The sequence below is a fragment of the Salmo salar genome, chromosome ssa14 (assembly GCF_905237065.1).
Source record: "Salmo salar chromosome ssa14, Ssal_v3.1, whole genome shotgun sequence".
In the NCBI taxonomy this organism is placed as follows: Eukaryota; Metazoa; Chordata; class Actinopteri; order Salmoniformes; family Salmonidae; genus Salmo; species Salmo salar.
This window is the reverse complement of record NC_059455.1, coordinates 74,716,747-74,730,583: the sequence shown is the minus strand read 5'-3', so window position 1 is coordinate 74,730,583 and position 13,837 is coordinate 74,716,747. Positions and strand designations below refer to the sequence as shown.

The window sequence follows — 13,837 nt, the reverse complement described above, 5'->3', positions numbered from 1 at the left end:
TGTCGCTGATCAGACAAATGGCAACCACTTCAGCACATAGCTGAGACAGCAGCATCATCATCATATATGTTGATCTCTTTGCTAGCTTGCGCTGAGAAGAGAAATGTTTGATGTGCAAGTCAGAGCAAATAACAATGAGCCGTCCATACTTCTCCGTGAGTCCAAGGAGAGGGTCATAAAAGTTAGCCTCATCTTATGAAAAAAAAGGAGTGAAATATAGGCTACATCTACCCCAGCGTCCTGACTCATATAGCAGGCATAAGAGGCTTGTTGACATGTACTAAAATAAGTTCAAGGCAACACCCATGATACATTTCCAATACCACTGTCAAGGTTGGAGAGAGAGCTTCCACCTAGGCCAGGGTCACTGAGAGGGACACGTGGTGTGGTGGACATCTGTGTCTTGCCTGTTCAGCTCAACCTTTTATAACAATTGCTTTAACAAAGGCCAGTACATAGCTCCAGGAAAGCAGCGCTGCCTTCTCCTTTAGGCCTCCCCTTCCACCACTCTTCCCCATGCTTTTCAATGCACTGATAGCCTGATACATTATGTTCCCACTCACATTGCTTCCAGCAGAGTAGATTTGTTATTCTTCTTTGCTGGTGGTGGGTAAACTGCCAGAAGAGATGTGGTGGGATTAAGGCCAGTCTGCCTCAGAGAGCCCAAGGTTAGAAAGAGGTGTGTTAAAGCTAACCCTAAAGCAAGGCCTAGCAGGTTAGCCTAGCACAGTAAACTGACATTGGCTTGCAAATTCTAGAGGATACACAGTAGAGAATGTTGTTCTGTGCTGCTTCAGAAAGTCTGACACCTCCCATGACCTTTCTGCACCGTCCCAGACACTGGACTTACCAGTATGTGTGTTTGTGTGTACAGTTTTTCCTTCATCTCCATCAGAGTCTGTCTTGCATGCTATAGAGTGTTTTCATAACAGTCCATTTTATTTCTATACTGTAATTTAGGAATAATGTTAAGTCTGTAGGAGTAAGACAGTCCTGAGCGGTCTACATGGACGGTTGATCCATTCTCCATTCACTAGTAGAGTGATGGGGTGGATCTATACAGTTACATATCAGGATATTATCTTTGACGATATATCGTATTGTTGACAATATGACAATATTATTTTTGTGCTAGTTGTCTGTAACTGCAGCAAAACTACAGTATTTTTCCTTCCTAGCTTGTTCTCAATCTTCTTTTTAAATGACTGATCAAAACTCGTTTTCTCATGGTTCTATTTTGTCCCTCTACAGCAGACATACGGGGAGCAATATGTTTGGAACATCGAATCGCAATATAGAATCGTGAGGATTGTACTACATATAGTATCGGCACCTAAGTATTATGACAATATTGTGAGGTCCCTCGCAGTTCCCAGCCCTATAACCTACCGGGCTCATCTGAGGCTAAATTCCAATTCTCACCCCATGATTGGATGCCATATTTGTCACACCAAAACAATGCTTTTAAAATCTTTGAGGAGGACTGAATGAATACGATAGAGGAAGAAGAATACAAAAATGTAGCTTTTATGGGAACCTAAACAAACTGATGTCATTCCCAGCCGTCGCCATGTGACACACTGACTCACAGACTGGACTCCTTCTGTTGTGTCACTGGGGACAATAGGTCATCCATCACACTGAGGAAGGCTTGGCCTGTAGTCCATAGGATACATCTGTCATGCATTCAATTGGCCTGCAACCCAGAAATGCTCACAGTTTCCAACCAATTAACATGACAAAAATCAATGAACCATTCTCCTCGTGTTTAGAAGAGCCTTTATCCTATGAATAACAAAACACAGGTGTCACCAACACCCCTAGCCCTGACTGACATAAAAGTTGTTAGGGAAAGGGGGATACCTAGATAGTTGTACAACTGAATGCCTTCAACTGAAATGTGTCTTCCGCATTTAACCCAACCCCTCTGAATCAGAGAGGTGCGGGGGACTGCCTTAATCGACATCTACGGTGCCTGGGGAACAGTGGGTTAACTGCCTTGCTCAGGGGCAGAACTAAAGATTTGTACCATGTCAGCTCGGGATTCGATCCAGCAACCTTTCGGTTACTGGCCCAATACTCTAACCACTAGGCTACCTTAGCCACAATAATGGAGAGATGGCAATTGTTCAATAACAACAGAGAGATATGGTGGGAAAATGCATTTATTTACTCAAGCTAAAGTAATAACATTGTATGTATTCCATAGCGACTAGAGAAAACATTTGAATGGCTAGGGGTGACGATCTATGACGGCCTCTACACTCACTGCAAGCCATTCCATGACAGATGCTACAGGTCACATGGAGGAATAACTGACAGGCAGTCACTCAGAGCATCCACCATGTGAGTACAGTACCACAGTATGAATCCAGTCTCATGTAAAGGACTAGGTTTTCTAAAAAGTAGATACTGCAGTCATCCTACCCCACTCCGAGTAAAACATTTTGTTGATGCTGAATAGAGAGTTTCTGTTTGACATTTTGATAGACACTCAAATGATGTAGGTATCCAACTAGATGTTTGAGGAACTTTGTAGATTCATAACTTTGCTCCAGGTTTCCCTCACACTGACTTTAGCATTGATTAAACCGATTTGAATTAACTAATGATTATTTGACCAACACTGACATTTTACATCTGATACCAAACTAACATTAGCTACGTCGACTTTTCAGAATAACAGCTAGCAAGCAAACTGCGACATCAACTATCCAGGCATCACAACCTACTAGCTAGCTAGTTAGCGGCAAACCTGTTTATAACTAACCTCGTTCTATCTGTACTAGTAGCTAGTAAGCTAACTTAGCTATGTAACGTTAGTTTTGTTAGCTACTGTAGGTAAGTTGCTGTAGTTAGCTAGAAACGTAACTTAACGTTAGTTATGATGCACCTTTGTTGGGGTTGCCAACTCCTCACAAACACCACAACTGGCATCTGAAGTTGCTCAGTTGACCTTCTTCACACAGCATATCCTTTGGCCAGTAGTAGTCAACTTCTCTGGTTGAACCAGATAAATTGACTACTGGCCAAAGGATATGCTGTGTGAAGAAGGTCAACTGAGCAACTTCACTGGTTGTATCTCAAAATGCTAGTCAGGTATCTACCTACTGTATCGTTAGCTAAGTTAGTTATCGTTTGCTAGTACTAGCCGACTCTGTGCCAGGGACCAAACACACTTAACAGTCGAACAAATACAGTTAATGCCACACAGTACTCAGTCATTTTCAAGCTATCGTTGTTTTTCTAGTTAAGCAAGTTAACATAGCTAACTAATTCTTGCAGGTTTTTTAGTAGCTAACGTTAGCTGACTACCCCGAGGACACAAACGATAACAAAAGTTCCAGTATGAATTAACTTACCCATAATGTTGCCGTTCCCAGGCGCTTCACTAACGGACCTTTCACCGTTCGGCATTCCCTTTCACGAATTCACCGGAGACCACAAAACTGTAAAAGTCGTACGCAACTTAATTCGCTTAAGACCAAAAATGTCCACTGTCTGCTTGAAGTGAAGGAGACATAGAGATAGATAGAGGACTAGTACTGCAAAAAAAAAACGTATTCTTCTTCTTCGGTGAGGTCTACTAGCGAACTACATACACAAGGAGTATTGTTGCCGCCAACTGGACGGGGGTAAAATAAAATGCACAAAATAAACATTAATTCCACACAGGCAGTGCTATTTACCACCATTGCTATAAATGACAGAACAGTCCACTTTCTTCATATTAAAAATGTCTTGGTACTGCTGGTGATTCTCAGTCTGCGGTGTAGGCCTACCTACCCGGTTCATCTGAGGCTAAATTCCAAGTCTCTCCCCATGAGTGGATACCATATTTCTTACACCAATCCAATGCTTTTAAAATCTTTGAGGGGGAGTGAGCGAATACGCTACAGGATGAATACAAAAAATGTGGCTTTTATGGGCACCTAAACAAACTCCTTCAGTGATATTTGATCTTTCTACACTTTTGACAACTTTCGCATAGGAGACTCTCATAACTGCCCTGATTTTGCCAACCTCAGTCTCTTTCACCCAAATCGGGCATTTCAAGGATTTCTCTTCAGGTGCTCCACCCCAGTTACAAGGCTTTGCTCCTTGGCCATTCTCTTCTACTAAACATTCAACATCTCCTTCATAGTGATCTATCCCACACGTCCCACATCTCGACCTCTCCCGTCCAAACATTTTACAGCAAGAACATTGTAAAGGGTGGGGATACGAAAGCTCTGATAGGATAGTACACATATCCCAGCTGCACTACCCAAAAGCCTGGGCAGCACCACTGAGGACTTTCACCAGAGGTGGAAAAGGAAGTGAGACCTCTCACTCGCTGCTTTTTCCTGGTTCATATACAGTCAATGAATGAAGCAGACCAGACCCAGTTGCTAATGCCTTGGTGCCTATGGGAGAACCACTCCTTAAGCAGACAAGAACTGTGACCATTTTTTCAATGGTAAATGGCCTAAGTGGGACATCTTCATTTATCCACAATCTTTGCTTACCACTCTGCATCCCACTGCTGGCTTGCCTTTTAAGGTCCTGGATGGGAGACCAGATGCTCCTGGAAGTGGTGTTGGAGGGCCAGTGGGAGGCACTCTTTGCTCTGGTCTAAAAAAAAAACATTCCAATGCCCCAGGGCAGTGATTTGGGACATTGCACTGTGTAGATAAATAAATTGGATGTTCTAAGTCCATAACAATGCTTAAACCACACCAGGAGCCCACTTTTAAGGTTTGGGAAAAATCTACAAAAATTCAATTTTTAAGTGTAGTTCCCTTTAATTCATGTGCACAGGCACTGTTGTTTGGTTACCTGTGTTTCTGTAGCACGAGATGGAGTTTGCAAAATAAATGGTCACTGCATTGATGCAAATAATCTTGATATCATTCTACCGTTTAGGCATAGGCTACTTTGTAACTAGTTAACATTTAATTGAGACAGTTTTTGGGAAAGCCTTTCCATCTACAAGAAGATGGTTAGGCCTATCATTACCTTTGATATGTTTTTGTTGTTCCTTCATTTATTTACTTCCTACAGATGTAGGATCTTAATTGTATTACTTTTTTGTTGCTGAGAATGTTCCTGTACCGTAGAAAATGCTAACTTGTGGTGTATTCAAGGTTTCAAAAGGCTTCTAAAGTTTGCAATTGACACTTTAAATGTCAGACTTAATTTGCCCAAACGAAAAATGTATCAACCCCTACAAAACTATAACCATAATAATTCACATTTCCTGTTGCTGCAAGATATTTTCCTGTGGAAGGAAAATGGCTCAAATTAAGATCCTGTATCTGTATTATGAGCATATCTTACCTTACTTCAAAGTAGCCTATAAATAAAATCCCACCATAGAAACATGGAAGAAATGATTTTATAAAAACTTCCTCATATGTGTCCTCCTGTTCTATTGGTTTTCTTTCAACTTTATTTTATTGTCTAGCAGCCATATTAGCGATCCATGACAGTTGTTGCATCTTTAGGTCTCTTCATTTCTTATGGATATTTCCATTTCTGTTCATGAAACCGCTTGCATGTGCAGTGCACCTTTTAGAAAGGTGTTTTCCGCAAATTGCATTTTGGAACATTAGCACGTAGGCCTACCGCCATGTGCACATTGCTGCACCTAAAATTTGAAGAAATAGCCTAATAGTTTATCAACATTTTAAGCTAAACATTCTGATTTGTTCCATCAGCCTTATTAATTGATACAGTGTACACTGCCTCTACACTCCTTTGATACACATCGTGGGGATTAACAAGTGACTTTGTGCAATGCCCACTGAAAAATAAGTGGATATATGGTGTATACCTGCGTACACCCTCCACTACACCACTGGCTGGGACATCCTATGGGTTAAGGAAGGATCACATTATTCCATCCAGGTCACCGGGAGGGATCAGCCAATGAATTATACTTCTGAGCAAACATTACATAACCGCAGGTGGCAGTAACCTTAGCTTTATACCTATTCAAACAAAACTCTCCAGGTGGCAGTATTCACCCTTTCAGTTTGTTTACCAACTCATAGATGTAGTAGAAAAAGAAAATGGACTACTTCAATGGCGCAGCCCATGCTGCACAGACGCCATAATGGGACAGATACAATGTTGCATCGTCTAACTATCTCTATGGGAGGAGATTAGAAAAAATGCGGATAGTTTCCTTGGTGAAGAACAATGGAGCGAAATGAGAGGAATGTATCGCGAGATTTTAGGACCACACCAGAAAGATTACTGAACAGAGGTCCCAGATCATCCCTCTTTCTTAAACCCCTGATTTACTAACAGCATTATAACTGACTCATATCAGCTATAAGGTATGTATATTGCCGTAGGCCTATAGTAAAGTAGGTTATAAATCATTTCTGCCCGTATGCCATGGTTGGTTTATGAAATCCTATACCATGATGGAATGATTCATTCATGGATTGATAATATGACCTGTGGTGCCACCTAGTGGTTATTGTATGAAAGATAAACCATAATCAACAGGCAAACAGGCCATCTTTATTTAAAGAACTTCACAATATACACAACAGGATCTTCGTCCAAGAGGTCTTGACATCTATGGCACAGGAGATAGCATGCCTTCCCTATCACCATAGTGTCACTGGATCAAGCATCTTGATTGCTCCCTTCTAAGTCCAACACATTATCTACATTTTTTTAAAATGATTATAATTTTATATATATATACTATATTATTGACTGTATGTGTGTTTTATTCCATGTGTGACTCTGTGTTGTTGTATGTGTCGAACTGCTTTGCTTTATCTTGGCCAGGTCGCAGTTGTAAATAAAGGTGAAATAAAATAAAATAAAAAAATTGGTGGCAGCGTTGGGATGATGCCACAGTACCTCAGGCCTTTGTTAAAATCATTACCAACACAGAAGAGGAAAATTGGACTGTAACATTGAGCCCTAAACAGCCTTGAAACCCTGAATACACCAACTAACCACATGACAACCTCCGTGTTGAGATGAAATGGGATGTGGCACTGTAGAGGAATGAGAATGTCGCTTTACATATCTGATATGAGAGAGATCATCAGCTGAATGACTGACTTTGTGCCACCTGTGTGTGTGTGTGTGTGTTATTACTGTGGCATGGATTCAGCCCTTCTAATGAACAAATACTCTAACCAGTTATAGAGAAGTCTGAATATGTTAGTGTGAGAAAATTTACAAATTACAGGGCTGCCCGATGATGTAATTGAGGAGTGAATGGTTAAAGGTTACACATGACAAGTGTATTGGGGTAGTTACAGTGTATTTGTCTTTTGCTTTATCACACACTATAATTTGCCTTCTGAGACACACCCTCTCATTTACATATTCAATATTCTAAATGAATAAAGCACTCAATTAGACAATATTAGTTATAGCATGAAACGTCCACAAGATGTCAGTGTTGGAGATATCAAATGCAACTATATGGCCATGCGGTTCAGTATTTCTTCTCATAGGAGTGAACAGCGGCGGGATCGGCTGTACAATCAAATCTAGGTCCTGGGAATGGGCTCTCCTGTAGAGGACTGTTTATGTCTGAGTCATAAAGAGAATCGCCATTCATTCACAGTCGATCTAAGTGCAGTAATGACTGTAATGACTCAGACTCTTCTGAAACCCTCCACAGCATCTCATAGCAGAGCTCAGTCAATATCCTCCACTCACATAGTAGTTCTATAACATCTGAATGCTAATTACACTGTGTGTGTGTGTGTGTGTGTGTGTGTGTGTGTGTGTGTGTGTGTGTGTGTGTGTGTGTGTGTGTGATATGTTTTATATGGATATAATTTCCATAAACTTTATATTCCCTCATTCAAAGAAAGAGAACTGAGAAGCGATTGCTCATTCATTCATTATTTTACATGGATCCTGGAGTGCTTGGGAAGAAACCATGCTGTGAAGTAGCGTGCCTTGGAACAGGGGGACCTTTTCCTGCTACAATGATAAGAGACAATTATAGTAAATGGTATGTACATTTTTCATAGATTATCCCAAAATAGGCTCAGATATATAGGTATCATTTATTTAGTTTCAAGTCTATTGCAAGTTCTAAATGTAGGCTACCTTCCTATGAGATTTAAGTCAATGAAGTACAGAATATTTGTAGTCAGTGAAATAATGATATTCAGAACATGCATGTCCTTCATGTCATGTGTGTCCTTGCCCGTGTAAAACTGTGTTCGTCTATAATTATTCTATACCCACCTTTGTCACAAACCAATGTCACTGTTGCCAGTGTAGTGATCTTTTTTGTGTAATTTAAAATGTAAAATAAAATCATGAAACATGCATCCACTTCTGAGAATGGATTTATCGGGTGAGCGTTAGTGTGGGCGTGTATATGGGGGTAATGCATGCATGAACATGTGGTGTGTGTACGTGCGTATGTGTGTGTTATAATACAAGCCATTAGAGACACTGCTTGTCATCTTCAGCCATAGCTCATTAGAGAGGCTAAAGAAAGAAAGCTCACAGCTCAAGAGGAAAGAGGAAAGAAAGATAGGAAAGAGAAATATGGGGGGAAAAGTGTAGCTATGATATGTATGTGTGTGTGTGTGTGTGTGTGTGTGTGTGTGTGTGTGTGTGTGTGTGTGTGTGTGTGTGTGTGTGTGTGTGTGTGTGTGTGTGTGTGTGTGTGTGTGTGTGTGTGTGTGTGTGTGTGTGTGTGTGTGTGTGTGTGTGTGTCCAAACCCCTACCCATCCTACAGGGTGTTTTAATCAGTGGTGGAAAAAGTACCCAATTGTCATACTTGAGTAAAAGTAAAAATATCTAAATAGAAAATGACTCAAGTAAAAGTGAAGGTCACCCAGTAAAATACTACTTGAGTAAAAGTCTAAAAGTATTTGGTTTTAAATATACTTAAGTATCAAAAGTTAATGCAAAAATGTACTAAGTATCAAAAGTGAAAATATAAATCATTTCAAATTCCATATGTTAAGCAAACTAGATGGCACAATTGTTCATGTTTTTTTTAAATTTACTGATAGCCAGGGGCACACTCCAAATCTCAGACATCATTCAGAAAGAAAGCTTTTGTGTTTAGTGAGTCCGCCAGGTCAGAGGCAGTAGAGATGACCAGGGATGTTTTCTTGATACTCTTAAGTGCGTGAGTTGGACCATTTCTGCCCTGCTAAGCATTCAAAGTGTAACGAGTCCTTTTAGGTGTCAGGGAAAATGTATGGAGTAAAAAGTACATCATTTTCTTTAGGAATGTAGTGAAGTAAAAGTTGTCAAAAATATAAATAGTAAAGTACAGATACCCCAAAAAACGACTTAAATAGTACTTTAAAGTATTTTTACTTAAGTACTTTACACCATTGGTTTTTAATGTACGGATACACTACAGACGGACCATGACGCCTTCTCCTTCACGCCACGACCCTGCTTATGATGCCAGCAGAAAGGGCTGTATGGGACTCAAACCCCACTATGCCTTCTGAGAGGCTTCATTTGAATAAGCTGCGGCTCGAGGGCTGGGCACTGGGAGTGATGGGCCTACAGTTCACTGTTAATTCCAACACGTGTGTGTCCGTGTGCATGTATGTGTGTCTGTCTTCGTGGGGTCCTTCATAATAACAAAGAAAGATCCTCCTGGACCTCTCAAAAGCTGCATGAGAAAATCAGTCAAGTTTTTTTTAAACGAGAGGCTTACTCGAGAGAGAACAAGCATTGTTTTGGGGCCTGCAGGTGTATTTCTACGTAGGCACTCTGTTTTGTTCCCAATCCATGTGACACCTCTTTGTCTATATGTGAATACATTTGTCTCTGCCACTGCAGCAGCTTGTTGGCTTCTGTGTACCTGGTTCCAGCAGCCTCGCTGGCTTTGAAGTTTCCATGAGTTGGACATAAAACAGTCCTGTTGTCATTATTGATTTTCATTGGTGGGAGTTTTTGTGTTTCATACACTGTTAAGACATTTCTCCCGCTTGATCCCCTCGAGGCTTAGGCTTCTTTTATGTGCTGTCTTCCAGGCGACAGTAGGCTGGCACATGTGAGCAGTACGATGAGACAAGGACTCAGGAGAATTCAATGACAACAGTAATATGCAGTTATCTTCCATGAAATTCAAATAACATACAGTTACAGCAACAACACAGTTCTCCTGCCAACATGGTCTCATTAGAATACTTTATGTCATAATAGTGCCATTGAACCATTATACTTACATGTTACCTACAGTAAGCTGAGATATGTCTGACTCTGTCCTCCAATACTTTCCATGGACTAACTTAACTATGGGAGTTAATAGTCCCAGACAGTGTTCACATGGAAAGATATAGATCCTAGATGTCCGGGGGGGTTCCACATTCTTCAGTATGATTAAAGACCCAGGGGTGTCCTGTCAAAACCATTAGCATATTCAGGGTTTCTTTAAAGAATAATTGCATATAACCATTCATCTGAATTAAATACCCTTTTTAGATGCGTTGGAATAAAGGGGAGGGCGTGCAGTGGGTAGGGAGAGTGTGCCTGTAAGGCCATCGGTAGGCATGGATCCTGGGAAGTTAAGTTTATTGGCCAGCATTTTCTAAACTAGGGGTCATGACTTGAATATGAGAGAAACTGAAATAAAAGAAAATAATTTGCACTTGGTTTATAGAACTGGCGTTACGTCAGTAACCTCTGGTAGCTGCTAGATGTGGTTGTAATAAACAGAGAGCTTTCTGTTTTATTCCTACAAATGGCTCTGTCTTTTGAATGGTTTAAGCTACAAAATAGTATGACCCCATCACTGAAAGATAAGACTCTCAGGAACACGTATGTGTCTTCTGTTTCCCTCTACAATGCCCACAAGCCTCATTAGAACAGAGTGGACAAGACCAGACACTAAAGCAGACTGGGTGAAAAACACAACCAATGATGAGGTTCTTTTCTACACAGAAGATCATACAAAATTATTGCCTGATGATCTTCTGAACTTCCCAGTACTTTTCTGCTGAATTTCAGTCACTTCAAACCATACTTCCTTCATTTTGAAACACTGTCAAAAGTACTGTCATACTGATTTGTAATAGACTGTCATAGCCCCCAATTAAAAAAATAAACAATGGCCTTTGATTACATCACCTTTTTTTTTACATGGTGGGGTTGCTAAAAAATGTTGATGTCAAAAACGGCCACAGGCCCAAAACATTTGGTAACCCTGTATAGACCATCCAAGTGAATGAGTTCCTATTTTTTCAGATGCGCTGTTGCTAAGGACATCCTCACTTCCAACACCAGATTAGTTGTGATTCACTGGCACCAATAGCTACACATGTTTAAGACAACTTAACATATATACAGAAACATTTTGCCGTCTCTCCACAAAGAGTAAGTAAGCATAGCATGTGTTTTTAAGTCTTATTTACTTAAGTTTGTCTTTATCCCTTATATGCGCAAACCATGACATTGGTTTTGTGTCTCTCTTTCTCTCTCTGAAGAACTGACTATCATGCAGCCTTTGCTCCCTGCCCTGGCCTCTATCCTACATGGTAGGATAGCATGAGGGCATAAGCGCCGTGCTGAAACGGGGATAAACAGAGTTAACCATGATCTTGTTTATAGGCAACACATGCCTTGTTTGGCCCTATGAGAGGAAATCATCTGAGTATGGTAATGAAGAGTGTAATTACTCACAAACTGAACGTGAGGTTTTTAGAACCCTTATTATATACTGTGAGTCCTATAATGTTCTTTACATCCTTCAAAAACGTATGTAAATCGTGTGATTAGATACATCCAATGATGAGAAAACACAGAGAAATTAAATTGGCAACATGTCAATAGGCAGTATGTTAATATCACTATCGACAGTGTCACACATGCAAAGTGTGCCCATATGGTGGTACACAGCTAATTTAATTTAATTAACGCCTTCACATCTAACATTGTTGTACCCTTGTGGTGTGCTCCCTTGTCATCCTGGTGTAGTGTTGTACCTGAGAAACTCTCAAATGTTTTACATTTACCCTCCTAATGTGGCTGATATCTACTTGTCATTGAGAAATAATTAACCGTGGACTCCCTTCCAAACAAGAGACAGCAAAAAATAGAATCTCAACTCAATAAACCCAGTATGGGGAAAATAAGCAGAATGAAAATTCAGTTCCGAAGCAAAAAGCCTTGTATTGTCAGAGAGACCTCTTTGCCAACTGGCTGCCAAAGCATTCTGCTGGGTGAGTTGTGATGTGTAAGCTGTACTCCGCTAACAAGCTGCCCAAATCCCACATAAAAGCAAACAGACAGACAGTGGCACAAGCTAGCTGGCTGTATTTACATATTCCATCCTCTCTGGAAGAGAAGAGACCCTAAAGTCTGTCGAGAAACTGATGATCAACACACTGAAACGAGACCACAAAAACTAGAAAGAAAATACAAATATCTGAGTCTTGTCCACATGTTGAGGAGGACAACATTCAGCAGTCAGAAACACTGTCAGAGCCAGTAAAGGGACATAGAGAAAAATACTTCTTATGTGTTGCTTTTGAATAGGAGCAGAATTGACATTTTCCACATGACTATAACATTGTAAGAAGTTGAACCTTGTTAATGTTATTCAGGGAAAGAAAGCCTGAGATTAAGGCTTCTACTGTCTTTGACACCACCTGTTTCACGCTTTAAAATAGCCTCTTATATGCATTTCTTCACAGGGAAGTAATGATGTCTGGTGGAATGGTGTTTGGCTTGAAAATGTGAAACAAAATGAACTTCAAAGGTGATGGTTTGAGACATCCATTAGCAGTAGAAACCTCAAGTCAGTAGATCAAGTCTAATTACCCCGTAAAGGTTAAGCTGAGGACTTTCCCAAAGGATACAAGTTCCAAGAAGTCAGTGAGAAAGAGGTAGCACGATATATCACCAGAACAATGATCCTAAAACAGAGCCTAGAGGAACTCCATACACATCTTATTTCAACATAAATATGTTATGTTATAGTTCTCAGTATCCCTACATACAGCAAGTACCATCATTTGGCTATGAATGGTCTTGCTCCTTCTCGTGTTTGCTTTCTCCTATAGCACAGCACCACCATGAGAGTGCCATCTCCTTCATGTTAAATCGAGCTGATTATTGCAATGAGGTTTCACACCTTTGATTTCCTCCAGAGCCTTGGGGAGAGGTTGTGAAGATGATCATGAGAGGGTGAAAGAAACCAGGCGAGGTGGTGGGAGGGACAGAAGGAAGGAACATGGTGTGAGTGAAGACTAAAAACAGCATCCCTCCACAGGTGTGCCATGCTTCTTCCAGGTCAGCTGTGATACAGTAATGTACAGTTGATGAAAGATGTACTCCCTGAAAAATAGGCAATGCCTTCATCTCACAAGTAGCGTGCAAGAGATTTATGCAATTTGCAACATTTGTCGAGAGCTGAGGACTTGACAGAGTTACAATAATTCCAGTACGAATTTCTGAGTATCCAGACAGAATGTCTTCAAAAGCAGTCTGGTATTTAAGCAGAATAGGGAGCCTGGACCTTTTGAGGTATTTCTGTAGCGGTGGACAAAGAAACATATACTATTGTGTATATCCAGTCCTGTGGAGAGGGAATATGTTTCTACGCATACATGACTGTCACTTTAATTGCTGATTTTTCAAAATGTCATTTCTCCTATAATGTTTTTTCTGTGGATAGAGGTGTCAAACCCTGAAACTGGATCGTGTTATGCATTTTTAGTTTCAGGGGTCTGGCTTGGTATGATTAAAGTTATCAAGAATCCCAGGAACTCCCAGCTATTTGTTTGATTCCTGATTAATATAAAACTCCCTCACATACTGTAGTATCTAGGATTAGGTAGGTCTGTCTGACCATCTCAGGAAAAGCATTGTTAAGAGGCTACA

At 40.5% G+C, this 13,837-nt stretch overlaps 1 protein-coding gene across 4 annotated transcripts in view; it reads right to left on the bottom strand.

The window, feature by feature from the left end:
• Positions 1-3,579, bottom strand: part of LOC106570300 (septin-7) — a 45,975-nt gene extending 42,396 nt beyond the window's left edge. For 3 of the 4 annotated variants that reach the window (XR_006758923.1, XR_006758924.1, XM_014142467.2), the window contains exons 1-2: positions 3,363-3,579; positions 2,685-2,686 (exon numbers count right to left, since the gene is read on the bottom strand). Coding sequence is in view for 2 of the 4 variants with exons in the window: in XM_014142467.2 (XP_013997942.1) it covers positions 2,685-2,686; positions 3,363-3,417 (57 nt within the window). In the remaining 2 variants the exon portion in view is untranslated. The remainder of the gene's footprint in view (positions 1-2,684; positions 2,687-3,362) is intronic. The other variant, XM_014142468.2, reaches the window with a different exon arrangement.
• Positions 3,580-13,837: the final 10,258 nt, after the last annotated feature.